This window comes from Choloepus didactylus, chromosome 3 (assembly GCF_015220235.1).
Source record: "Choloepus didactylus isolate mChoDid1 chromosome 3, mChoDid1.pri, whole genome shotgun sequence".
Taxonomy (NCBI): domain Eukaryota; kingdom Metazoa; phylum Chordata; class Mammalia; order Pilosa; family Megalonychidae; genus Choloepus; species Choloepus didactylus.
In genome coordinates this window covers 3,645,137-3,671,225 of record NC_051309.1, presented here as the reverse complement: position 1 = coordinate 3,671,225, position 26,089 = coordinate 3,645,137, and the positions used below count along the sequence as shown (strand labels likewise).

Here is a 26,089-nt window from a genome sequence, read left to right as displayed (position 1 = left end):
TGCCTTAGATCTTTCTTTTCTCTCTCCCTCTCTCTTTCAGAAAGCAGGAAGGGCATAAAAATACTGGCAGCCTGATCAATACCCATGTCACAGGGGGTGCCGGCAAGTCTCCGGCACAAGCAAAGGAGCAGCTGGACCGGACCAGACCTGCATCCCGGTCTGCTTGGATGACAATGGACCCTCTAAGCAGGAAGGACGAGCCCAGAGGTGACGGTGACATCTTCAGACATGGAGCAGACCCCCAGCACCCCTGAGGCCTGAGGTCAGTCTCTCCGGAGCACCGCGGGTGGATCTTCCCACCGACAGGCCGGCTGCCACTGCTGCCGTGGGGGCTCTTCCAGGCGTCAGGCCGCCCAAGACTCAGGGCTCCTGGGGACTGGGGACTGAGGTTCTTGGGACATAAGCCAAGGGATAGAACCACAGGTCAGTCTCACACTGGAGTTATTTTTTCTTATAATTTCTCTTTCAAATAGCTAAAGCTCTATTATGACGGAGGGAGTAGGACATATTAATTACCATCCACCCTTTCCATTTTAATGTGATGTAAATCCACGGGGATATTCCCTTCCACAAGCAGATTTAGCAGTAGGAAAAGGAGGGGGACAGGGAGGTCAGGAGAGAGCTGCTGGCTCCCAGCATCCTCGCAAACACTCATGCACGCTCACACACACACACACATGCTCTCACACATGCTCACACACGTTCTCACACACGCTCATGCACACGCACGTGCACTCATGCACACTCACACACACATGCCCCATACGCACTCACACACACATGACCCCATACGCGCTCACACACGTTCTAACGCATGCTCGTGCACACACATGTGCACTCATGCACGCTCACACGCGCTCCCATACACGCTCACATGTTCTCACGCACGCTCATGGACACGCACGTGCACTCATGCACGCTCACACACGTGCTTCCATACGCACTCACACACGTTCTCACGCACACTCACGTGCACGCATACATGCTCACACACTCATGCACTCACTCGCATTCACACGCTAATGCACACACACATGCACTCATACACACTCAATGCTCATGCACACAATGCTCATACAGCACTCATACACATTTGTGCGGTCACTTGCACTCACATATGCACACACATGCTCACATGTGCTCACCTGCATGTGCACTCACACTCATGCTCACACATACATATACATTCTCACACACACATGCTCACACACACACACATGCACTCTCACAGACGATTCATCACATGTGTCTTCTAGCACTGGTTAACACAGCCAGGAAGTCAGGCTCCACTGGCCTGGCCCTGCCCACTCCTGCCTTGCTCCCCGTCAGTCACCGTCCCCCCCACCCCCATCCCCTCACGGTGCTGCCCTTGACGGGGGGTCTGCACAGAGGACCCTCAGCCCACGGCCCACAGTGGGGGACGCTGCAGGGAGACGCTCCTAGAAGTGGCTCCTTTCCCCCAAGGCCCCCCATAACCACAACTGGCCCCTCCTGCTGCCTCGGGGGCACACCTCCCTTTTAATTCTTGGGCCTGAGCACGAACCCAGACAGTGCTGTACCCCCAGGAAGCTGCCTTACAAAGAAGTGTTTACTCACGTTCAGCAGGGAGGTTATCTTATGTCGGGTTAATTTGAAAAATATTACTAACAACACCATAAGCAAAGTTAGAAATAAGCCACAAAGAAGATATTTTCAAAATCTTTGTCTGACAAAGGACTCATATCCAGAACATATAAAAAAACCACTACAAAATCTCTAAAAGAAACAACCCAATAGAAAAAGAATACGAGTAGGCAATTAATTTAAGTGGGGGAAACCAAGAGATGCTCAGCCTCCCTGAGAGCAGAGGCCGTTCCGTCGAGGCAGCCTACAGGAATCCAGGAGGGGGACGTGTGCCGGCTGGGGACAGCACGCGGGAACGAGCCATGGTCAGCCTCGTGGCCGCTGCCCAGCCCCTCAACATCCAGGGGCCGCCTCTCAGACTCACGGGTGGGCAGCAGGGGGCTCCTATGAGAGGCTCCCAGAAGCTCATTTCACAGGAAAACATTCCCAGGCTTCCCTGAGCACGTCAGGAGAATGGAGAGCAGCACAAGGCACGTTTGTAAAGAAGCGGCTCACGGCAAGGCACATGAGCGACCAAACTACACAGATACAGTGTGGAAACAGGCAAAGTTTAAAAGAAGTGGCAGAATAAGCCATGGGGAGTGTGGCTGCATCTATGTAAAGTTTACCAACAAATGGAGGCAAACGGGCCTCCACCCCGGTCTGCGGATCGGTGGCCTGTCCTTAAAGGGGGTGAGCCGCCCCCTCCGCGGCTGCCTGGAGACCACACACAGTCACGTCCAGGAAGGGCTGAGAACACGGACGGAGACTCGGAAAGGCACCGTGGTTCCCAGATACCCAGGGTGGCAGGACGGACGGGAAGTGATGAGGGACGGAGCCCCGGCGGCCGCTGGAGAGGGGAAGGAAGGAACGAGGCTTCTGACAGGTCTGCAAGGGTGATTTGCACTTCTGAAAACCTGAAGAACACCCGACATACAGGTACCTCGAGATCGTCGAGCGAGCGAGTGACACTAAACCTCCTGGATCTTCCAAATGATCTCCGAGCAGAAGGACGCTGAGAAGTCTGAATGAGGCCAAGTCCACGCCCAAATCTGGAGGCCTAAGCACAAAGAAAAGCAGAAAGAATCAAGTTATCCTCTTGGAAAAAGAGGCTTCGTTCTGTCCCGACGCACTGCCCGGGCAGCGGGGGAGCAGGGGCCAGGGAAGCCGGCTGGGCCCTCACGTGCCTGCTCCACAGCCCCAGCCTCACTGCCCTCCACGGCTGTTCCTGCTGCAGGACCGTGGGCAGCTCTGCGAACCAGTCCCTCCACAAGCAAACCCACTGTACTGCAGGGACTGAGTCGGCTGTTCTGGAGCCCAGTGGAGCACGGTGCAGCCTCCAGGGAGGAGCAGGGGGAGCTCTGGAGAAGAGCTGCGTGCCCCCTGCCTGCAGCGCTCACCCCAGTCCCCAGCCGCATGGTGGGCAGCCACGGGGGCTGCAGCCTGGGTTCCCGGAGCATGGCTGGTGCTGGCTGGGACACAAGGACCTCGGCCTCCAAATCCGGGGTGTGAGGTCCGACGGCCGATCCCTGCCCGGTCAGCCACTGCAGGTGCGGGAGGCGGCTCTGCGGGGCTGAAGCGGCAGAGGAGGCTAGAGACAGTAACTGTTTCTTTTTCCTTCTCCATTTATTTGGAAACAAGAATAGTATGGAAAAGTCACAAGTTGACGGCTCCAGTCCTCAGTAACACAACAAGACCACTGCAGGCCCAGAGGAGTGGGGGAGCTAGATTTCCAGTCATGTCAACATGACACTCAGAATGTCCAGATCACAACAAAAATCACAAAACACACAAAGAAACAGGAAACTATGGCCTATTCACAGGAAAAAAAGGAATGTGCCAGGAACTATTCCCAAGGACGCTCATACACTGGAACCATTAGTCACAGACGTTAAATCAGCCAGCCTAAATAAGCTCTGTGAGCCCAAGGAATCCACGTACAAAAAACTAAAGGAAATTAGGAAAACAACATCAGAACAAAATAAAGAGATGGAAATCATAAAAGAAATCATACAGAAAGTTTGGAGCTGTGGAGTACAGTAATTGAAATGAAAAACTCATTAGATGATTCAACAGCCGATTTGAACAGTCAGAAGAAAGGACCAGTGAACCTGAAGATAAAACAAGAAAAATTATCCAGCATGAGGAGCAGAAGGAAAAATAATGAAGGAAATTGAACAGAGCCCAAGGGACCTGTGGGACACCATCAGGCAAACCAGCACACGCGTCACTGGAGTCCCAGAAGGACGAGACGGAGAAAGAAGGAAGGTCGGCTGGAAGTGTCGCAGATCCAAGGAAAGACATGAATATACACGTCCAGGAAGCTCAACAAACTCCAAGAGAGCCACACCGTGGCACCTGAGATGGAAACTGCCCAAGTCCAAAGACAAACGGGATTCTGAGAGCAGCAGAGAACCGTCCCATCCAGGGGATCCCCAATAAGACAGACAGGACTCCCCATTAGAAACCCTGGAGCCAGAAGACAGCAGGGCGGCACGTTCAACGTCCTTAAAGGAAAAGACTGTCATCCAAGAATTCTGTATCTGGCAAAGTTATATCTTTCCAAAATGTAGGCGAAATTAAGACATTTACAGAGAAACAAAAGCTGAAAGGGTTCATTACAAGAAATGCTAAAGGGAGTCCTTCGGGCTGAACTAAAGGACAATAGACAGGAACTCGAAGCCATAGAGAAATAAAGAACACTGGTAAAGATAACTACATAGGAAAATACAAAATCTTGTATTATTGTACTTTTGGTTTGAAACTATCCCCCCTCCCCCACATTACTTAACAAGCAAATGCGTAAAGTAACATTATAAACCAATATTAATTGACATTATATAGACAACACATAAAGATGTAATCTGAGACAACAATGTGAAGGGGGAGGTACAGAGATATACAGGAGTAGTGTTTGTATGCTACTGAAACTACATCGATACTCATAGAACTAGGTTTTCTTTAGTTTAAGATATTCATTGCATTTACAAAGGTAACCACCAAGAAAATAACAAAAAATACAGAGAAAAGGAAATAAGAAGGAAAACAAAATGGTACATTACAAAAAGCAACTAAATACAAAAAAAGGCAGTAACAAAATCTACAAACCACACGAAGACAAATAGCGAACGGCAGAAGTAAATTGTTTCTTCTCAGTGATCACCTCAAATGTCAATGGATTAAAGTCCCCTATTACAAGGCAGGGCCTGGCAGCCTGGGTGACAAAGCCTGATCTGCTGTGTGCTGCCTAGAAGAGACTCACTCTCATTACAAAGGCACAGAGAGGTTGAAGGTAAAAGGGTGGGATAGATATTCCATATAAACAGTAATCAAAGAGAGCTGGAGTGGCTGTATTATTGTCAGAGAAAATAGATTTAAGTCAAAAAGATTACAAGAGATAAGAAAGAATATGAAACATTGATAAAAGATTCAATCCAACAAGAAGTTATAATGATTATAAATATATATGCAACTCACAACAGAGCCCCAGAATATATGAAACAAAAACTAACAGAACTGGAGAGAAATAAGCAGCTCTACGGTAACAGTTGGAGACTTCAATACACCACTCTCAATAACTGACAGACCCTCTCAACAGAAGGTCCGTAAGGACACGGAGGACTTGGACAACACTATTAGCAATCAGACCCAACGGGCACGGACATACAGAACGCTCCACCCAACAGCAGCAGAAGACACATTCTTCTCAAGTGCACATGGAACCTTTTCCAGGATAGACCATAATGTTAGGCCACAAATAAATCTTAATAAATTTTAAAATATTTGAAAGCATACAAAGTATCTTCTCAGACCACAATGGAACAACTGAATAAAACTAGAAATCAATAATAGAAGGAAAACTGGAAAATTTACAAATACGTAGAAATTAAACAACACACTATTAAACAACCAATGAGTAAAAGAAGAAATCACAAGGGAAATTAGGAAATATCTAGAAATGAATGTGAATGAAAACACAACATACCAAAGCATATGGGCTGCAGAGAAGACAGTGCTCGCAGAGAAATTTGCAGCTCTAAGTGCCTACATTAAAAAGAAGAAAGATCACAAATCAATAAGCTAACTTCACACCTAAAGAAACTAGAACAAGAAAAGCAAACTAAACCCAAAGTTAGTAGAATGAAGGAAATAAGAAAGAGTAGACAGAGAAAAATGATATACACAACAGAAAAACAATAGAGTAACCACAAAACCAAAAGTTGGTTTTTTGAGAAGATCAATAAAACCAACAAACTCTTAGACAGACTAACAAAGAAGAGAGAGGGAACACGACTAAAATGAGTAATGTAAGTGGGGACTGATCTAATCAATAAAAAGGATTATAAGAGGGTACAATGAACAATTATATGCCAAGAAATTAGAAAACCTAGATGAAATGGACAAATTCTTAGAGACATACCAATCATCTAATCTGATGCAAGAAGAATTAGAAAATCTCAACAGACCTATAAAAAGTAGAGATTGAATCCATAAACAATAACTTCCCAATAAAGAAAAGTTCAGAAGCAGGAGATTTCACCGTTGACTTCTACCAAACATTTAAAGAAGATTTAATACCAGTCCTTCTCAAACTCTTCCAAAAAAGACAAGGGGAAGGATTACTTCCTAACTCATTCTATGAGACCGGCATTACCCTGATACCAAAACCAGATAAAAAAAGGACAGGAGAAAAAATTTAGACCAATATCCCTTATGAATATAGATGCAAAACTCCACAACGAAATACTGGCAAACTGAATCCATGACCAAGTGGGAATTTATTCCAGGAATACAGTTATGGTTCAACATAAGAAAATCAATGTCATACAAAACATTAATATAATGAAAGAAAAAAAAAAACACATGATGCAGAAAAGGTATTAGACAAAATCCACCATCCTTTCATGATAAAAACCCTCAGAAAACTAGGAATAGAAGGGAACTTTCTCAACATGGTAAAGAGCATTTATGAACAACCCACATCTAACACCATACTCAATGGTGAAAGACTGAAAGCTTTCCATCTAAGATCAGGAACAAGACAAGGATGACCACTGTCACCACTGTTATTCACGGTGGCACTAGAAGTTCTAATCTGAGAAATTACCAAGAAAAATAAATAAAAGGCATCCAAACAGGAAAGGAAAAAGTAAAATCTCCCTATTTGCAGATGATGTGATCCCATATATAGAAAATCCCAAAGAATCCACATGAAAGCTATTAGAACTAATAAAATAATTCAGCAAACTTGCAGGATATAAGATAAACACGCGGAAGTCAGTTGGTTTCACCAGTAAAGCACAATTTTAAAAGGAAATCAAGAAAACAATTCCATTTACAGTAGCTTCTAAATGAATAAAATACTTGGTGTGTTGGTTTGAATATATTGTGTCCCCCAAAAAAGTCATGTTTTTTGATGCCATCTTGTGGGGGCAGACTTATTAATCTTTTGATTAGGGCAGAACCTTTTGATTGAGTGTTTCCATGGAGATATGACTCACCCAACTGTGGGTGAGATCTTCAATGGGGTTATTTCCATGAGGTGTGGACCCCACCCATTTAGGGTAGGTCTTGATTGGTTCACTGGAGTACTTAAGAGAGCTCAAGAGCTGTCACAGATGTTGACACTTGGAGATGCTTGGAGAAGCAGACAGAAGGATGTTTGAAGATGCTAAGCTAATAGACACAAGCCCAGAGTTTGCCCTGGAAAAGCTAAGAGAGGGCCCCCAGATGATTAGAGAGAAACACCCTGGGAGAACAAGCAAGGATGCACAGGAGTTGAGAGAGAAGCTAAGAGAGACAGAACCCAGAGACAATTTGGAGAAAGCCATTTGGAAACTAGAACCCAGGAACAAAGGACTAGCAGACACAAGCCACGAGCCTTCCCAGCTGACAGAGGTGTTCTGGATGCCATCGGCCTTTCTTCAGTGAAGGTAGCCTCTTTTTTGATGCCTTAGTTTGGACACTTTCATGGACTTTGAACTGTAATTTGTAACCTAACAAAAACCCCTTCATAAAAGCCAATCCATTTCTGGTATTTTGCATAATGGCAGCTCTAGCAAACTAGAATACCTGGGAATAAATTTAATCAAGGAGGTTAAAAACCTGTACCCTGAAAACCACAAAACATTGCTGAAAGAAATTAAAGAAGACCTAAATAAATGGAAACACATTCCTTTTGTTCATGGATTGAAAGACTTAATATTGTTAAGATGTCAACACTGCCTGAAGTGATCTACAAATTCAGTGCAATCTCTATTAAAATTCCAGGAGCCTTTTTTTGCAGAAACGGAAAAGCTTATTCTCAAAATTATATAGAATTGCACGTGGCCCAAAATAGCCAAAACAATTTTGAAAAAAGAACAAAGTTGGCAGACTCACACTTCTTGATTTCAAAACAAAGCTATAGTCATTAAAACAGCATGGTCCTGGCATAAGGATAGACATAGAGCTCAGTGGAATAGAATTGAGACAAATCCACATACGTGTGAGAAGCTGATATTTTTCCCCCAAGTCCATTCAGTGGGGAAGGACTGGTCTCTTCAACGGATGGTACTGGGACAACTGGAAACCCCCAAGCAAAAGAATGAATATGGACCCCTACCTCTCACCATAAACAAAATTTAATTCAAAATGGATCAAAGACCTAAATATAAGAGCTAATACGATAAAAGTCTTACAAGAAATCATAGGGAAATATCTTCAGGGCCTCAAATTTGGCTGTGGATTTTTAGATTTAGTATCAAAAGCATGAGCAACAAAAGAAAAAACACATCAATGGGACTTCATCAAAATTAACAACTTTGTGCATCAAAGGACATTAGCATGAAAGTGAAAAGACAACCTACAAAATGGGAAAAAATATTTGGAAACCACATGTCTGATAAAGGTTTAATACTCAGAATCCAGAAAGAACTCCTACAACTCAACAATGAAAGGACAAACAACCCAATTAGGAAATGGGCAAAGAACTTGAATAGACATTCCCTCAAAGAAGACACAGAAATGGCCAATAAGCACATGAAAAGATGTTCAATATCACTAGCCATTATAGAAATGCAAATTAAAACCACTTCACACCCACTAGGACGGCTGTTATTTAAAAAGAAACCTGAGAATAACAAGCGTAGGTGAGGGTGTGGAGACAGGAACCTTCCTAGTTGTTGGGGGAACGCAGGCGGTGCAGCCGCTGTGGAGACCCGTTTGGCGTTTCCTCGGGAAATTAAACATGGAATTACCGTAGGACCTGGCAATTCCACTCCGAAGTGTATGCCCAGAAGAATCGAAAAAGGACTCGGGCAGAGATCTGAACACCAGTGTCACCGCAGGATTATTCAGAGCCGCCAAAGGTGGCAGCACCCACGTGTCCAGTGACAGAGGACGGTGTGTCCAGGGGAGGGAACAGGGCCCAGCCGTCAGGAGAAGGTGCTTCCCGCCACTAGACGCAGGGGCCCGAAGCCTTCATGCAGAGTGACAGAAGCCACACACAGAGGCACAAACAGAAATAGGGGCTCCCCAGGGTGGCAGGAGAGGGAAGGGGAGTTACTGCTAAATGGGCATGAGCTTTGCTTTACGATGATAGAACAGCCTGGAAATAGATAGTGGTGGAAGTTGCACAGCGTTGTCAGGGTTCTCAGTGTCATCCTAAACCATCTACCTTAAAATGGTTTAAATGGAAAAAAAAAAAGGCGAAATCAGTGGAAGAACGCGTGAGCGCTCTGTAAAGCGTGAAGTCCATAAAAGGCTGGCTTTCAGCCAGGTCACGCTCCCACTTGATCTTCTAGTCACTGCGGGATTTAAGAGCCCTGGACTCTGCTGGTGCAGCAGGTGCAGGAACGCGGCGCTCTCCAGCCACGCAGGCTCCCTCGGGAACCGCAGGACCCACCGGCTCAGCGAGCCCTTCCCGGGCCACCGTCAGGCCGGACACGTGCCCGGATGTGATGTGGGTGCCAGCTGGTTTCCCGGATGCCTTGAATCCTGAGGGACCAGTTTCTGGCATAAAGGAAGTTCACATTTTTTGGTAAAGACATTGAGGCTCTTCAGAGTTTCCTGTCCCCCCACTGTGCAGGCATATGTGCACCGTGTACGAAGAGAAGACGGTGCAGTTTGTTGTCAAAGCTCTGCCGGGACGTTTTCAGCTGCAGGTTGCTCTCCCCTCCAGGACATGCCCCCGCCTCCACCTGCACCAGGGGAGCCAATGCCGACCCTCACGGAGAGGCCCGGCCACCCCACACCTGGACACAGGTGATGCTCCACCAACTTGCCCTGCCGGCTCACCGTTCAAGAACATGACTGCCCTTCAGGGTCACGGCGGAAGGAATGGCTGGGCCTGCTCACTGCCCTCGGGCAGGTCACCAGCCCCTCCCTGCCGTCTTCCTGCGTTCCTCCTGGCTCCGTGGCCTTGGCACAGCCCCCAGCCCAGCCCTGGGCCTGTCATTTCTCTGACCATCTCAACTTCAACCTTCTTTCCTTCTGCCCCCCATTAGCCCAGGGCCCCGTCATTCCCCAGCCCTCCTCAGGGCCTGGGCCCCTCCATCCTCTCCACACACCTCCCCTCACCCCCACCCTACTGCCGCGAGGATCCCCTGCTCCAACCCAGCGTCACAGTCCCCTCCACTGTCCTCAGTGGCCTGGGAGCCAGGGGCTGTGGTTAACATTGCCCTGCACAGCACCTCCGGCCCTTAAGCCCCTCGTCCTCCTGCCCTCAGCCAGCTCGGCACCCACTTGGCATCCCCTCAGCACTCACTCAGCCTCCACTCGCCACCCACGTGGCACCCACTCGCCACCCCCGCGGCACTCACTCAGCACCCACTCACCACCTGCCCAAGCCTCCCCAGAGTCTGCGGGGAAAGACGGGCCTGGCCCAGGTCTTGCCGTAAGTTCCTGTCACAGGCCCTGGCGTGGTCCCACCACCCCTTCTCTCCCAACCCATGGGGCCATTTCACCCCATCCCCCTGCCCCCTCCAAAGCCCCCCTACTCCTCCTCAGGAAAAGACCCTCACATTGTCCCCCATTAGGGCCCCTCACCCAACACCTGCCCAGGAGCACGGTGCCAGCGGGTTCACCCTCCCTGGGAGTACCCCAATAGCATGGGGAGGCTGTGACACCCCCAGGGAGGGAGGAGGGCACTCCCTCCTGAGGATCCACTCTCCAGGGCCACTTCTCCACCCCTCGAAAGAGCAAAGTAATCCCTCAAAGAGGGGCTGGCCCAGGGTCCCCACTTGCCCCCTCCCAGCTCCCTCAGACCCACCTCACCCCCAACCCCCATCCTCCCCGAGTGACCTCCAGAGGTGGGGCTCAGTCCTCAGGTGGCCCCACTGGCCACCCCACCCCACACTCCTGCCCCTCTCCTTGCTGGAGGACGTGGCCTTGCACTTCTTTTTTCCACCTGTGCTCTCTCCTGGGGACCCTCCCAGCCCCTCCTGTACACCAGCAACCCCTGAATTTCTGTCACCAGCCCTGAGTTTGCCCCTGAGCTCCAGGTTCCCATCTCAACCCAGAAGCCAGGTGTCTAGTAGACAATTCAGACTCACCACACCCCAAAGCAAACCCCCCACTTCTCCTGCCCCCACTTCTCGTCCCGGCGTCCCCTGCTCAGGGAGGGCTGCTCCAGCCCACGGCACCAAGGGCACTGGCCCTCCACACGCTCAGCAGGAGAGTGGATGCGAGGCCACCTGCAGAGGCTGCTGGGAGCCAGGGGGAGCCTGCGTTTGCCATGGTAACAAATAATAAAGAGTCTGTGCTGTTCTAGAAAGTCACCAGAAATACAGTGTGCAAGCCGGAGTGAACGGGACCACGTTAGGGAGCCGTGAGCAACAGAACCAGAACCGCAGAGCAGTAAAAAGAGGGCACAGAGGGAAGGAAGGAGGGAAGGAAGGAAGGGAGGGAGGGAGGGAAGGAAGGAAGGGAGGGAGGGAGGAAAGGAAGGGAGGGAGGGAGGGAGGGAAGAAGGAAGACAGAAGGAGGGAGGGAGGGATAATGGGAGAATAAACAGTACATTGGAAGAAAAAGACATAAATCAAGGTTTGTCATCACAGAACAGCATTGTCACAAACAGAAATGGGGCCTTGGGAACAATGAAGAAACATCACACTCAGGCTCATCAAACCCTAACATCCCAACAAGAATTCCAAGACAAAGCTGTTCAAATAACATCGTGGTAAACGTTTCTCGCTCTTCCAATCTCCCTTCCCGAATACCTGCAGGGACAGGTGTGTGCTGGGGGGCTGGCCTGCCAGCGGGGCGCTATGTGGGGTGCACAGAAGCGGGGTGCAGCGGGCGGCTGCTGGCCCAGAGCTGGCTCTACCCGTACCTGGACCTGGGGGCAGCGATGTCCCTCCAGGCCCCCCACGGCCGCCCTCCCCGCTGTCCCTGCCGCGCCCCCGGCCTTGCCCGCCGCGCTGCCTTCGTCCTCGCCGGGCCTCAGCCGCAGCCTCAGTGTCCCCCTTCCCAAGAGCGCCCCCACTCCCCGGGGCCCCCTCTGCCAGCTCCGCGTCCTTTCCCTCCTCCTCGGGGCACGCCCCCCGCGGCCAGCGCAGAAGCCAGTGACCATTTCCCGGAAGAACAGGGACGGCCTCGGTGAGGGCGAAGGACAGACGCACGGCAGGAGGGCGCTCGGGGACCCTCCACCCTCGGGCTTTTGTTGCGGCGCAATCAATCAAATGGAAATCGTTCACAGTCTATTGCTCAACCAAAGAAGGACACAAAATATGTACAAATGGGGCTACTTGATAGCTTTGTCATTCTATATTTCTACTTGGGGGGGAGGTCATGAGCACATGGCTTTGTGATAAGAAAAAAGACCTATGTTTAGAACTCAGGCGGCGACAGAAAGATCTGGAGAAGATGGGCACGTCACGGATCACCTTAAACACTCCTACACAATTAGCTTTGTGACGCGTGGCCCATCACAGGCAAATACAGGACCAAGCCTAACACCTAGCTCAACACCGAGCTATGACAAATATTGTGGTGAGATTTCGAAATTTGAAGGAGAAAGGAAAACTTGAACAAGCATCAGGCAGAAAAAGTCCCCACAAAGAACTATAGCAGTTCAGTGCAATGAACACAAATGGCTAAGGCCACACCTCACCAGCAGAGAAACTTCGGCAAGTTCGTCTTTCTGGGGCTGACAGCCCACTGCCACCCAGCATCAGAAGGAAAGGAAAGCTTTTCACCCTGCTAGAAAATCACCGCTGGCCACTGCCCCTGACAAAGACGCGCCACGGGTGGACAACAGACGTGGCAGAACCACACACTCCTTTCGTCAAAGCCAACTCCAGTTTTTAAAACTGAAAGTGACGCATCACAACTGCTGCAGAAGGTGAGGGGTCTGCAGGCCCCCTCCAGGCCGCAGCGTCCCCAGCACTTGGCTGTCACTGCCCCACCAACCTTCCCCCCGCAAAGCCCTGCTCAGGCTCGGACCGCACGGCCTGACTGCTGGCCTCAACGTCCATGATTTCACCTTGGCGGGGGCTGGGGGGCTCTAGCGAGAAACAGGCCCTCCCATGCCATGGCCCTGCAGGACCAGGAGAACCAGCCCACCTGGTGCCGTAACCCCGGCTCGTGGGGGTGGGGGGGCCACTGCCTTCAAGCAGCCCTGGTGTTATCCGTCCACGGAGCGGGCCCAGAGGGGCTCCGGGTTCTCTGCAATGGGGCGGGGGTGAGACCCAGGTCTGCCACCCCCGCCCCCCCGCCGCCCCCTGCATCCGGCCGCCTGGCTCCCCTCTGCGCCAACGCTGTGCCACCCCCCACCCCAGCCCAGGGACACGACTAATTTTAGCCCAAGATGTGACCTGGAAACCTGCCCGTCTGATCGCCTCGATTACAGATGAGAACAGTGAAGCCGGCAGAGGACTTCCCAAGGTCACACAGCTGGCGGCAGGCCTAGGACGGGACGCAGCTCTCCTACTGCTCTGCAACTCTTGAAAGTCCACTTAGAACCAAGAATTCCCAACCCTCAGCCTGAACACGAGCCAATAAACCCCGGTGGGCTGGGCCGGGGCCTTCTCCTCCGCTGCCCCACCCACCGCAGTGCTGCATGTAGCAGATGCTCAGTAAATGCTGACGGTGCACGCAAACACTGAGCAGAGAGACACTTAGTGTCAAACAGACCAGATCATCGGAAGGGTTTTCCAAGGAGAGCTGGCAGAGCCATGAGGAAGATTTCTAGCTGACACACGCTTCTCCTGGGGCACCAGGCAGGGTCTGCTCAGAAACCAAAACCACATCGCTTGTTGTAACAGAGAGAATTTCGTGTAAAGAATTATTGACCAGGTGGTGGTTTGAAGCTGTATGTACCCCACAGAATCCATGTTCTTTTAATCCACTCTTGTTGGGGCAGACCTAGTGCGGGTGGGACCTTCTGATTAGGTTGTGTCAGTTGAGATGTGACCCACCCATTCAAGGCGGGTCTTAATCCTTCACTGGAGCCCTCTATGAGAGGATAAAGGACAGAAGGAAACAGCCCAGAGAAGCCCTGAGAAGCTGAGAGACGAGGACACACCCACAGACGCTGAGAGAAGAGGCCACGGAAGCCGGAAGCTGGCAGCAACGGAACCCGGGAGCGAAGGCCCAGCAGACGCCGCCCTGAGCCTTCCCACGCGACAGAGGAGCCCGGACGCCGGCAGCCTGTCTCCAGAGTCCAGGTGTCGTCCCACTGGTGCCTGCGCTGGACATTTTCGTGGCCTTAGAACTGTAATTGTAAGCTAATAAATCCCCACTGTAAAAGCCAGTCCATTTCTGGCATGTTGCATTCCGGAAGCTTTAGGAACTGAGACACCAGGAATTGGAGAACTGAAAAGACAAAAACAAACTCTGAGGTGGCGCACAGGCAGCCACTTCGAGGAGCCGTCACCCAGCAGTCGGAAGGACACAACGAGGAAGCTGCAACTGTAAAGCCTTCGTAGCTGGAGGCGCGCCCTGGGGTGCTGGGCCGAAGCACTGGGTCCTGCGGGGGCCTGGGCCGGCCCCGCCAGGTCAGGACAGCTGCAAACTGGACTCCAGGGCCGCGAGGGAAGGCCCTGCCTCTGCCGGGGTGAGGCGCTCGCGGGGACACGCGGGGAGCAGGGAGCGGGCAAGGGGAGGGTCGCTTCTGTGCCTCGAGGCCCACGACGGGCAGAAAGTCCACTGAGAAATAAGAATTCCCAACCGCGGCTGAACACGAGCCGCGGGAAGGGGCCCAGCACCGCCGCACAGAGGGACAGGCCGAAGAACGCACGCCTGGTTAAATCCTCCACACCAGGAGGAATTCTCAGCCCCAAATATAAATGATTTCAGAATCAACAAAACTCTATTTCAAACATAAAACAGCAAATTTGCCAAGATGGCCATGGGGGAGATGTGTGAGGAGCTGCAGAAGGGTTTCCGGGGCAGAGCGAATCACCTTCTGGGGTCCCCAGAGAAACATGCGCACACGTATGGGGTCTCCTATTAAAGGAAGGAGAAGTGAATATGCAGTAAAGGCCATGTAAGAAGAGACAGAAAAATCAAGGAAAACATTTTTACTCAACAAATACCCAAGAGCCAGGCAATCAGCTATGACTAGAACCTTTCTAAGGTGAAAACAAATCACACAGCTTCCAAACCAATAAAGGATGGAAATGAAGCAAGGAATCCAACCAAGAAATAGCCTCAAAAAGAAACAAAAAACAAACCAAGGCAAGAAAGCAGGGAGAAAATGACTAGAAAAAGTAAGTTTACAAAGAGTGCAAAGTAATATCGTGGAACGAATACTCAATATACCAGCAATCCCAATAAATATAAACAGACTAAATCTGTAAATTTATTCTGATCTTATGCTTGAGCTGTACGAAGAATGTCAGACTGGATTAGGGAAAAAAATCCAACTTTCTGCCACTTATAGAAACAATCCTAAAGCACAGAGATGTGGAAAAGTTAAATAAAAAGATGGAAAACGCTGACTCAGAAAGCTGGTATAGCTGTATCAGTAACAAACAAAACAAAATGAATGTATCCCTAAAAAGCACGCGTGTGTGTGCGTGCGTGTGTGCACGTGTGCATGCATGTGTGTGCGTGTGTGTGCATGTGTGTATGCATGTGTGCGTGTGTGCATGCGTGTGCGTGTGTGTATGTGTGTGTGCATGTGTATGTGTGTGCACATATGTGTGCATGTGTGCGCGTATGTGTGTGCGTGTGTATGTGTGCATGTGTGCGCGTATGTGTGCATATGTGTGTGTGTGTATTAGATTCAATATACTAGAAAGAAAAGAAGAAAAGGGAGAAGTGGAAGAGGAAGGGAGGAAAGCTCACATTAATTTTATAATTTTATGAGGCTAGCATAACCTTGATACCAAAACCAGACAAAGACAATTAGAGCAGGGAAAACGACACAAGTCTCACCCATGGGTACAGATTCAATAATTCCACACAAATACCATCGACCCGAATCCATCAGTGCACAGCAGCTGCCGTGCTAAGGGAGGCCACCACGGGGAAGGATGAACTGAGTCACCAGTGGCAGAACAGCTGGTCACACGCAGAAAAAGTTACCATGCGTCCCACTCTACTCCAGTCGTAAACAGCAACTCCAAACAACTTTTAGAAAAAGAAAAAGGAGAAAAAATTTCTGACCTCACAGTAATACGGATTTATTACCTAAGACACAGAAACAGAAACCATGAAAGAATGACAGGCTTGACGACACTTAGGTTAAGAACTTCTGTTTGTCAAAAGACATCAGAAAGAAAATGAAAAATCAAGACACAAACTGGGAAGAGAAATACGTGCATTACAAATAATCAGCAAAGAAATAAGAGCCAGTGTCTATAATTCCTACAAACCAATGAGAAAAAGACAACCCAGCAGGGGAACGAGCAGAAGGTTTGAGTGGGCATCTCAAAAAGCAAGGGAATGCAAATTAAAGTCACGATGAAACAGCATATTTCAACTATCGGATTAGCAAAAGATAAAGAAGTCTGACAATACCAAGCTCGGGCAAGAATGAGGAACAATCTGAACTCATGCCTAGTATGGGACTAAAGAAAATGTTTGTTTCTGCACAGTTGGGGCATTCTGAGCAGGTTTAATGTAAAACGTCTGAACAGAAGTGAAAACCCGAGGGGATGTGATTTCACATTCTGTGGGGGGGGGTGAGACCCAGGTGCTGGGCACCCCTGGCAGGCCCGTCCCAGAGGCACGTGTGTGTGCAGCAGGGCGCGAGCGGAGCCGGGGCCTCCCCTTCTGTCCCAAGAGCGAAAGCTTCTCCCCGTCTCGGGGGGGGGGGGGCACGGCATGTGTACCAGCTCCCAGAATCCCAGTTCACGGCTCCTCCTGTACATTCACACAGGGTGACAGGTGACCTCCCTCTCACGGCAGCACCCCGGGGGGGGAGCTGCGGCGTGGGAAACCGGGGTGGCTGTTATAAGTGAGCAATCATGAAATCTCTCCGTGCCCCCCGGCCTTGGGTCTGCTTTCAGGACACTAAAAACTGAACCCTCGTCATTACCTGTAAAGCTGAATACAGCTACACACCAGCCATCCCACTTCTTGGTGATGCCCATAGAGAAATTCTTTCCTGCACACGTGTGAAGACATACACAAGAATGTTCACCAGAATATGACTAACCCTTTCTAAAGTGGAGACAGCTAAAGAGGGGGGTGGGGAGAGAGAGTGAGATGATGATGGACAGATAGATGATAGACAGACAAACAGGTAGACAGGTAGGTAGATAATAGACAGCCGTGTATCTAGTGGTGTGTTCACACAATGGAATAGTAGACACAGTTTAAATGAACTGCAACAACTACACATAACATCATGGATAAATCTTCGAAATGACTTTTCTTTTCATGTTGAATGATTAAAAAACAAGTTGCAGATGATGGAGCTACAAAGCCACTTTTATAAAGCTAAAAACAAAGCAAACTAACCAATATAATGTTATTGGATTGAAACACTTCACACACTTCTGGTTCTGGCAGGAACATGGGGGCGGCTTAGCCCTGAAGACTCCCACTTTTTCTAGAAACAAAACGAGGCAAAAAAAGAACAAGACCTCTCTTTTAGTTTGCCAATGCTGCCGGAATGCAAAACACCAGAAATGGATTGGCTTTTATAAAGGGGGTTTATTTGGTTACACAGTTACAGTCTTAAAGCCATAAAGTGTCCAAGGTAACGCATCAGCAATCGGGTACCTTCACTGGAGGATGGCCAATGGCGTCCGGAAAACCTCTGTTAGCTGGGAAGGCACGTGGCTGGTGTCTGCTCCAGAGTTCTGGTTTCAAAATGGCTTTCTCCCAGGACGTTCCTCTCTAAGCTGCAGTTCCTCAAAAATGTCACTCTTAGTTGCTCTTGGGGTGTTTTTCCTCTCTTAGCTTCTCCAGAGCAAGAGTCTGCTTTCAAAGGCCATCTCCAAAATGTCTCTGTAAGCTGAAGCTCCTCTCTCAGCTCCTGTGCATTCTTCAAAGTGTCCCTCTTGGCTGTAGCAAGCTCGCTCCTTCTGTCTGAGCTTATACAGTGCTCCAGTGAACTCATCAAGGCCCACCCTGAACGAGCGGGGCCACACTTCCATGGAAATTATCCAATTAGAGTCATCACCCACAGTTGGGTGGGGCGCATCTCCATGGAAACAACCTAATCCAAATGTTTCAAGTTAATCCCCACTAATATGTCTGCCCCACAAGTTTGCATCAAAGAATATGGCTTTTTCTGGGGGACATAATACATTCAAACCGGCATGACCTCTGCCAAGCCCGTGCCTCTGCCCCGTGGCTGCCCTCCGCCCCCCAAGGGCTCCGCACGCCTGTGCCCGGCATTTCCCGGTGAGGTCATGACCCTGGCGAGGCCCCTAACTGGCAGGTGCTTGTCTTCGTGTGCCAGCGTGACCCCAGCCTTCTGTCTGCTTCCTTTCCTTCTTACCTGGGGCAGTGGGCGGCGCGGTCGACACAGGGCAACACGCAGCCGTTCCTAGAGAGGGATTTAAATCACGGGACGTTAATTGTGGCCTTTCAGAATTCTTCAGATGTTTGGGGTTTGTTTCATAATCTATTTTAAAACTTCCCCTCATTGTACTGGAAAAACTGCACAAAATATGTCTGTTGAATCCAGAACTCTCCTGGCTTGACGCAATGCACGGCTAACTCGCCGTGCCAAACTCAGCCCACGGTTTCCAACGCTATGCCTCACTCACTGCAGCCTTTTAATGTTTTTATTTTTTTCTCCAAAAGAATTTTAACTTTTAGTAAATAAAATACATTCATATTCCCATGGTAACAAATGAAAAGAAAACAAAACAAAAATGTCCTGCCTCCTTCCCAGTCTTCACTTCCCACTCCTGTGGTAACTGTCAGTAACTATTTGTATTTTTGCTATGTATTTGCAGAGAAACATATGTACACTTTACATTGGATGGGTTTATTTGAGGGTGTTGAAAACAGGATCATGACCTGCTCTTTGCACTTAACATGCCTGGGGAACTTTCCTCATCAGTAACATATTGGCCGGCCTCAGTGTGCAGTAACCACTCTCCCCTTTGAATCTAGAATTTTTACCTAGCACATGGCTGTCCAGCTAAAGACTACATTTCCCAGCCTCCCTTGCAGCGAGGTGCAGCCACATGACGGGTTGTGGCCAATGGGATGCGCACATTCTGCCAGCTGGAATGTGGCAGTGAGGGCGGCTAGAAAAGAGGATGCCATGACCCAAAGGGAGGAGCCTGGCTTCCCCGTGCACGTGACACTGGATGGCCTCCCCAAACTCTTATGTGAGCAAGAAAGTTACCTCTATCTTGTTCAGGCCATGCTGCTAAAGCACGTGAGTGGCTCGGAGTTGCGTACCCCAGAAAAGCACGTGCCCCATCTGGAGCCATGCCTGTGGGCGTGAGCCCTTATAAACAGGACCTTTTGGTGAGGTTACTTCAGTGCCCACGTGGCCCAAATGAATGAGTCCGAGGGCTGAAGCCCTTATGAGCAGAGGAAACTGGACCCAGAAGGAGAGGCCCCAGGGAGCAGCCAGGAGCTGGAGACAACAGAACCCGGCAGAGAAGGGAGACGATGCACCATGTGCGCCACCAGGCGCATCACCAGGTGATGGGGAGGCCCAGGAACCCCAAGGACGCTGGGCGGCAAGAGGACACCAACCCGGGAGGAAGCCAGCCTCTAACCCCTGAAACAGCAAGCCCCCAAATCCCTGCCCTGATGCCACCCCGCTGCATGGTGTTTGTTCTAGCAGCTGGGAAGCTAACACAGCATCGAAACTCATCACCTTTTAATGAGTACATGTATGCTATAGCGTGGAAATACCTTTTGTTTTTTCACTCAATTGTCAATAACAATTATATATTCACTCAAGAAACATGTACTAAAGCCTGCTAAATGCCAAGCACTGTTCTAAGTGCTCTTATTGCAAACGAAGCTCCACTAAATACCCTTTATCGTGAGTCTGGACTCTCTGGGATTGACATCTAGAAGAGCAGAGCCGCTGAGCAGAAGGGAGGGCAGGGGAGTCTGGGGTCCCCTGAAACCCACTCTCTCCCTTAATCCCCCTAAGTTGCCACAGAAACCAAAGTTGAGCTGAGGAAATGTGCACGGGACCTTGCTAACGACAGACCTCCCGGCGAGCACAATGACGGAAACTGCCCGAGGGCGAGCGCTGCCCTATGGAACGCTTTCCGCAGGGCCTCTCTGGCGTGTCTAGGACTGCTTCCGGGAAATAAGCCTGGAATCTTGACATTTATGGGATATGCACCCTTGACAATGGCAGGTATAAAATGGAAATGCTTCACAACCCACGGGGCTCGCTGACATGAGTGACGGGAGCACCCACCCCACCTCGAGACCTCCCTTGCTAAACCTGGGCCGCGGCACATCCAAGCGCGGCAAGAGGGAACCGGGGCCAAAGTGGACCTCTCCCTGCTTCTGCAGGGCCTCGCGGTTCCTACACATTTTTAGGAAAGCTTGATCCTCAATAGATCTTTTGAAATAATTAGCTTACTTTAAATTGCAGTAAAATATACATCACATAAAAATCACTTTTACCATTTTAGGTGGACAATTCTTTGACACTGAGTGCATTGGCAATACTGTGGACAGTCTCTACCACCTATTTTCAGACTATTTTCATCATGCCAAACCAAAACCCAAACTCATTTAGCAATAACTCCCCACTCCCCACTCCCCTCACTCCTGGTAACCACTACCTGCTTTCTGTCTATATGAATTTACTTATAAGTATTTCATAGAAGAGAAAGCATATGATATTTGTCCTTTTCTGTCTGGAATATGTCAGCAAACATGGTTCCTTAAGGTTCATCCCCGTTGTAGCAAGTACCAACAGGTCACTTTTTTTCACAGCTGAATAATATTCCACTGTATGGCTAGACCGCAATTGTTTACCCACTCATCTGCTGATGGGCACCTGGTTGCTTCCACCTGGTGGCAGCTGTAAATAAAGCTGTGGTGAACATGGGGATACAAATACCAGTCCAATTCCTTGCTTGCAATTCTTTGGGATACATGCCTAGGAGTGGAATTGCTGGGTTATGGTAATTCTATGTTTAACTTTCTGAGAAACCACCGAACTGTTTTCCGCATTGGCTGCACCATGGCACACTCCATCTACAAGGCACAATGCGTCTTATTTCTCCACATCCTCGCCAACACTTATTATTTTCTGTCTCTTTGTGGTTGAGTTGTAGTTTCTTTATCTTTTCTTTATATTCTCTGGATAAACATTTTCTCCAAATCTGAAGGCTGTCTTTTCACTTTCTTAATGATGTACTTTGATGCGCAAAGTTTTTAATTTTGATGAAGTCCATTTTATCGCTTGTGCTTTTGGGGTAAAATTTAAAACTCCAATGCCAAATACAAGGTCCTAAGGATATTTCCCTATGATTCCTTGTAAGAGTTTTATGATATTGGCCATTATTTTTAGGTCACTGATCCACTGTGAATTATATGGCAGGAGGTAGGAGCCCACACTCATTCTTTTCCACGTGGCTTTTCAGTTGTCCCTGCACCATTTGTTGAAAAGACCATTATTTCTCCATATAACAGAATATGACACCCTTGTCAAAACTCAACTGGCCATAGATCTGTGGGTTTATCCCTGAATCTCAATTCTATTCCATTGGTCTGTGTAATGGTTCGGTTCATGTGTCAACTTAGCCAGGTGATGGTGTCCAGTTGTCTGGTCAAGCAAGCACTGGCCTGACTGTTGCTGTGAGGACATTTCATGGACTTAAATTATCAACTGATTGCATCTATGGCTGATGATGCCTACAGTCAACCAAGGAGATGGCCTTCAGCAATGAGAGACCTCTCATCCAGTCAGTTGAAGGCTTTAAAAGGAGAAGTGATGGCTTCAGCAGTCAGAAGGGAGAATTTCCATCTCAACTTCAGCCAGCCAGCCTCTGCTGGGGAAATCATCCAAAATCTTCATCGACGTTCCCAGCTTGCAGCCTGCCCTACAGAGTTTGGACTTCTGCATCCCCACAGCTGTACGAGACATTTTTAATAAAAATCTCATAATATTTACAGACATCTCCTGTAGGTTCTGTTTCCCTAGAGAACTCTGACTAATACGGTCTGTGTATATATATTCTTTTGCCAGTACCACACTGTTTTAATTACTGTAATTAAATTCCTGTATTAAACTACTGTTTTAATTACTGTAGCTTTATACTGAGTTTTGAAATCAGAAGTGAGAGTCCTCAAAATTCATCCTACTTCTTCAAGATTGTTTCAGCTATTCTGGGCCCTTTGCAATCCCATATAAATTTGAAGATCAGTTTTTCCAGTTCTGGAAAAAAAAGACGACTGGAGTTTTGAGAGGGATTGCACTGAATCTGTACATCACTTCTGGCAGTATTGACATCTTAACAATATTAAGTCTTCCATTCCATGAACATGAGATGTCTATTTATGTAGGTCTTCCTTAATTTCTTTCAGCAATATTTTGTAGTTTTCAGGATACAAGTATTTCACCTCCTTAGTTAAATTTATTCCCAGGTATTTTCTTCTTTTAGATACTACTATAAATGGAATTCTTTCTTGATCTCCTATTTAGATCATTCGTGACTGGTAGAAACCCAGCTGACTTCTGTGTGTTTATCTTATATGCTGCAACTTTTCTGAATTCATGGATGAGTTCTAGGACCTATCTTGCAGATTCTTTGGGATTTACTACACCTAGGATCATGTCATATGCAGACTGGGATGATCCGACTTCTCCATTCCAATTCAGACGCCTTTCCTTTCTCTCCTGCCTGCTCGCCCTGGACACCACTTCCAGCACAATGTCGAAGGAGAGTGGCGACAGTGCCCTCCTTGTCCTTCAGGGGGAAGCTTTCAGTCTTTCACAGCTGAGAATGATATTTGCTGTGGGTTGTTCATAAATGCCCTTTATCATGTTGACAAAGTTCCCTTCTATTCCCAGTTTTCTGAATTTTTTTTATCATGAAAGGATGTTGTCAAATGCCATTTCTGTATCAATTGAGATGATCACATGGTATTTTCCTCCATCCTGCTAATGTAGTAAATTAAATTGATTTTCTTATGCTGAACCACCTTGCATTCCTGGAATAGACCCACTTGCTCTTGGTGTATAATCCTTCTCATTTACCGTTGGATTCAGTTTGTATTCTGTTGAAAATTGTTGCATCTATATTCATAAGGGATATTGGCCTATCGTGTTCTTTTCTTGCGCTGCCTTTATCTTGCTCTGGTACAGGGTAATGCTTGCCTCACAGAACAAATTAAGAAGTAATCCCTCCTCTCCTGTTTTCTGGAAACATTTGAGAAGGTTTGGTGTTAAACCTTCTTTGAATGTTTGGCAGAATTCAGCAATGAAGCCAGGCAGTCTTGGACTTCTATTTGTTGGGAAGTTTTTATATACTAAATCATTCTCTTTGCTTGTTATAGGTCTGTGGAAAGTTTCTATTTTTTCTTGCATCAGATTAGGTAATTTGTATTTGTCCATTTCATCTAGACTTTCTAATTTCTTGGCATATAATTGTTCATAGTACCCCCTTATAATCCTGGTTATTGAATAAGGTCAGTAGTAATGTCCCCACTACCTGACTTCAGTTATTTCTGCTCTCTCTCTCTTCTTCTTTGTTTGGCTAAAGGTTTGTTGATTTTATCAAACTTGTCAAAATTCCAACTTTGGGTTTTGTTGATACTCTTTATTGTTTTTCTATTCTTTATTTCATTGTTCTCTGTTCTGCTCTTTCCTATTTCCTTCCGTCTACTAACTTTGGTTCAGTTTGCCCTTCTTGTTCTAGTTTCTTTAGGTGTGAAGTCAGCTTACTGATTTGTGATCTTTCTTCTTTTTTAATATAGTGTGCCTGTTTGGATGGTTTATATCCCCCAAAATTCCATGTTCTCTGATGCAATCTTGTTGGGGGCAGATGTATTAGTGTTGATTAGGTTGGAACCTTTGGATTAGGTTGTTTCCATGGAGATGTGACCCACCCAACTGTGAGTGACACTTTTGATTAGGGTGTGACCTCTGATTGAATGTTTCCATGGAGGTGTAGCCCTGCCCATTCAGTGTGGTCCTTGATTAGTTCACTGGAGCCCTAGAAACGCTCAGACAGAAGGAGCACACTGCTAGCTGCAGCTGAGGGACACCTTTTGAAGACAACCATTGAAAGCTGACACTGACATTTTGGAGAATGCCACTTTGAAATGCAACCTGGGAGCAAGCAGACACTAGCCATGTGTCTTCCCAGCTAACAGAGGTTTTCTGGACACCATTGGCCATCCTCCAGTGAAGGTATCCGATTGCTGATGTGTTAACCTTGGACATTTTATGGCCTTAAGACTGTAACTGTATAACCAAATAACCCCCCTTTATAAAAGCCAATCCATTTCTCGTGTTTTGCATCCCGGCTGCATTAGCAAACCAGAACATATAGGTAATTAGAGCTGTAAATTTTCTTGTAAGCACCACCTTTACTGCACCCTATAAGTGTTGGTATGTTGTGTTTTTCATTTGCATTCATCTCAAAATATTTCTTAATTTCCCTTGTGGTTTCTTCTTTGACTCACTGGTTCTTTAATAGTGCATTGTTTAATTTCCACATTGTTCTAGTTTGCTAATGCTGCAGGAATGCAAACACCAGCCAAGGATTGGCTTTTATAAAAGGTGGTTTATTTGGTTACACAGTTACAGTCTTAAGGCCATAAAGTGTCCAAGGTAATACATCAGCAATCGGGTACCTTCACTGGAGAATGGCCAATGGTGCCCACTAAACCTCTGTTAGCTGGGAAGGCACGTGGCTGGCGTCTGCTCCAAAGTTCTGGTTTCAAAATGGCTTTCTCCCAGGATGTTCCTCTCTAGGCTACAGTTCTTCAAAAATGTCACTCTTAGTTGCACTTGGGATATTTGCCCTCTATCAGCTTCTCCGGAGCAAGAGTCTGCTTTCAACGGCCATCTTCAAACTGTCTCTCATCTGCAGCTCCTGTGCTTTCTTCAAAGTGTCCCTCTTGACTCTGGCTCCTCTTCAAAACGTCAGTCTCAGCTGCACTGAGTTCCTTCTGTCCATCAGCTCATTTATATGGCTCCAGTGACTCAACTTAGACCCACCCCAAATGGGCGGAGCAACACCTCCATGGAAATCATCCAATCAGAGTCATCACCCACAGCTGGGTGGGTCGCATTCCAAAGAAACACTCAAAGAAATACAATCTAATCAACACTGATAACATCTGCCCACACAAGATTACATCAAAGATAATGGCATTTGGGGGACACAATACATTCAAACCGACACACACATATTTCAAATTTTCCACTTTTCCTTCTGTTATTGATTTCTAGCTTTATTCCACTGTGATCTGAGCAGATAATTTCAATATTTTAACATTTATTTAGTGTCAATTTGTGGCCTAACATATGGTCTATCCTGGAAAATGTTCTCTGTGCACCTGAGAAGAATGTGTATTCTGCTCTTGTTGGGTGTAGTGTTCAAATATGCCTACTTAGGTCCTATTGGTTAATAGTATTGTTCAAGTCCCCTATTTCCTCATTGATCTTCTGTTTACATGTTCAATCAACTACTGAAAGTGGTGTATTGAAGTCTCTAATTTTGATTGTTGAACTATTTCTCCCTCCAATTCTGTCAATTTTTGCTTCATATATTTGGGGATCTGTTGTGAGTTACATATATGTTTATAATCATTGTATCTTCTTGCTGGGTTTTATCAATACATAATATCATTCTTTGTCTCCTGTAATCTTTTTTTAATTCAAATTCTATTTTGGGTGATAAAAATATAGACAACTCCAGATCTCATTTCATTACTTTTTGCATGGAATATCTTTGTCCACCCTTTTCTTTTCAACCTCTTTGTGTCTCTGTGGCTGAAGTGTGTCTCCTGTAGACAGTGTACAGATGGATCAGGTTTTGTCATCCAAACCACCAATCCCTGCCTTTTAATAGGGGAGTTTAATCCATTGACATTTAAGGTCATAAATGAGAAGGACGGACCTACTTCTGCCTTTTAGCTATTTGTTTTCTGTATG

General features: G+C 47.6%; 1 protein-coding gene across 4 annotated transcripts in view; it reads right to left on the bottom strand.

Annotated features, from left to right (window-relative positions):
* The window catches only part of RGS12 (regulator of G protein signaling 12), a 163,118-nt gene that overhangs the window by 98,309 nt on the left and 38,720 nt on the right, over nt 1-26,089 (bottom strand). For all 4 annotated transcript variants that reach the window (XM_037829305.1, XM_037829306.1, XM_037829307.1 and 1 more), the window contains exon 3: nt 2,546-2,662. In XM_037829305.1, the coding sequence (XP_037685233.1) occupies nt 2,546-2,662 (117 nt within the window). The remainder of the gene's footprint in view (nt 1-2,545; nt 2,663-26,089) is intronic.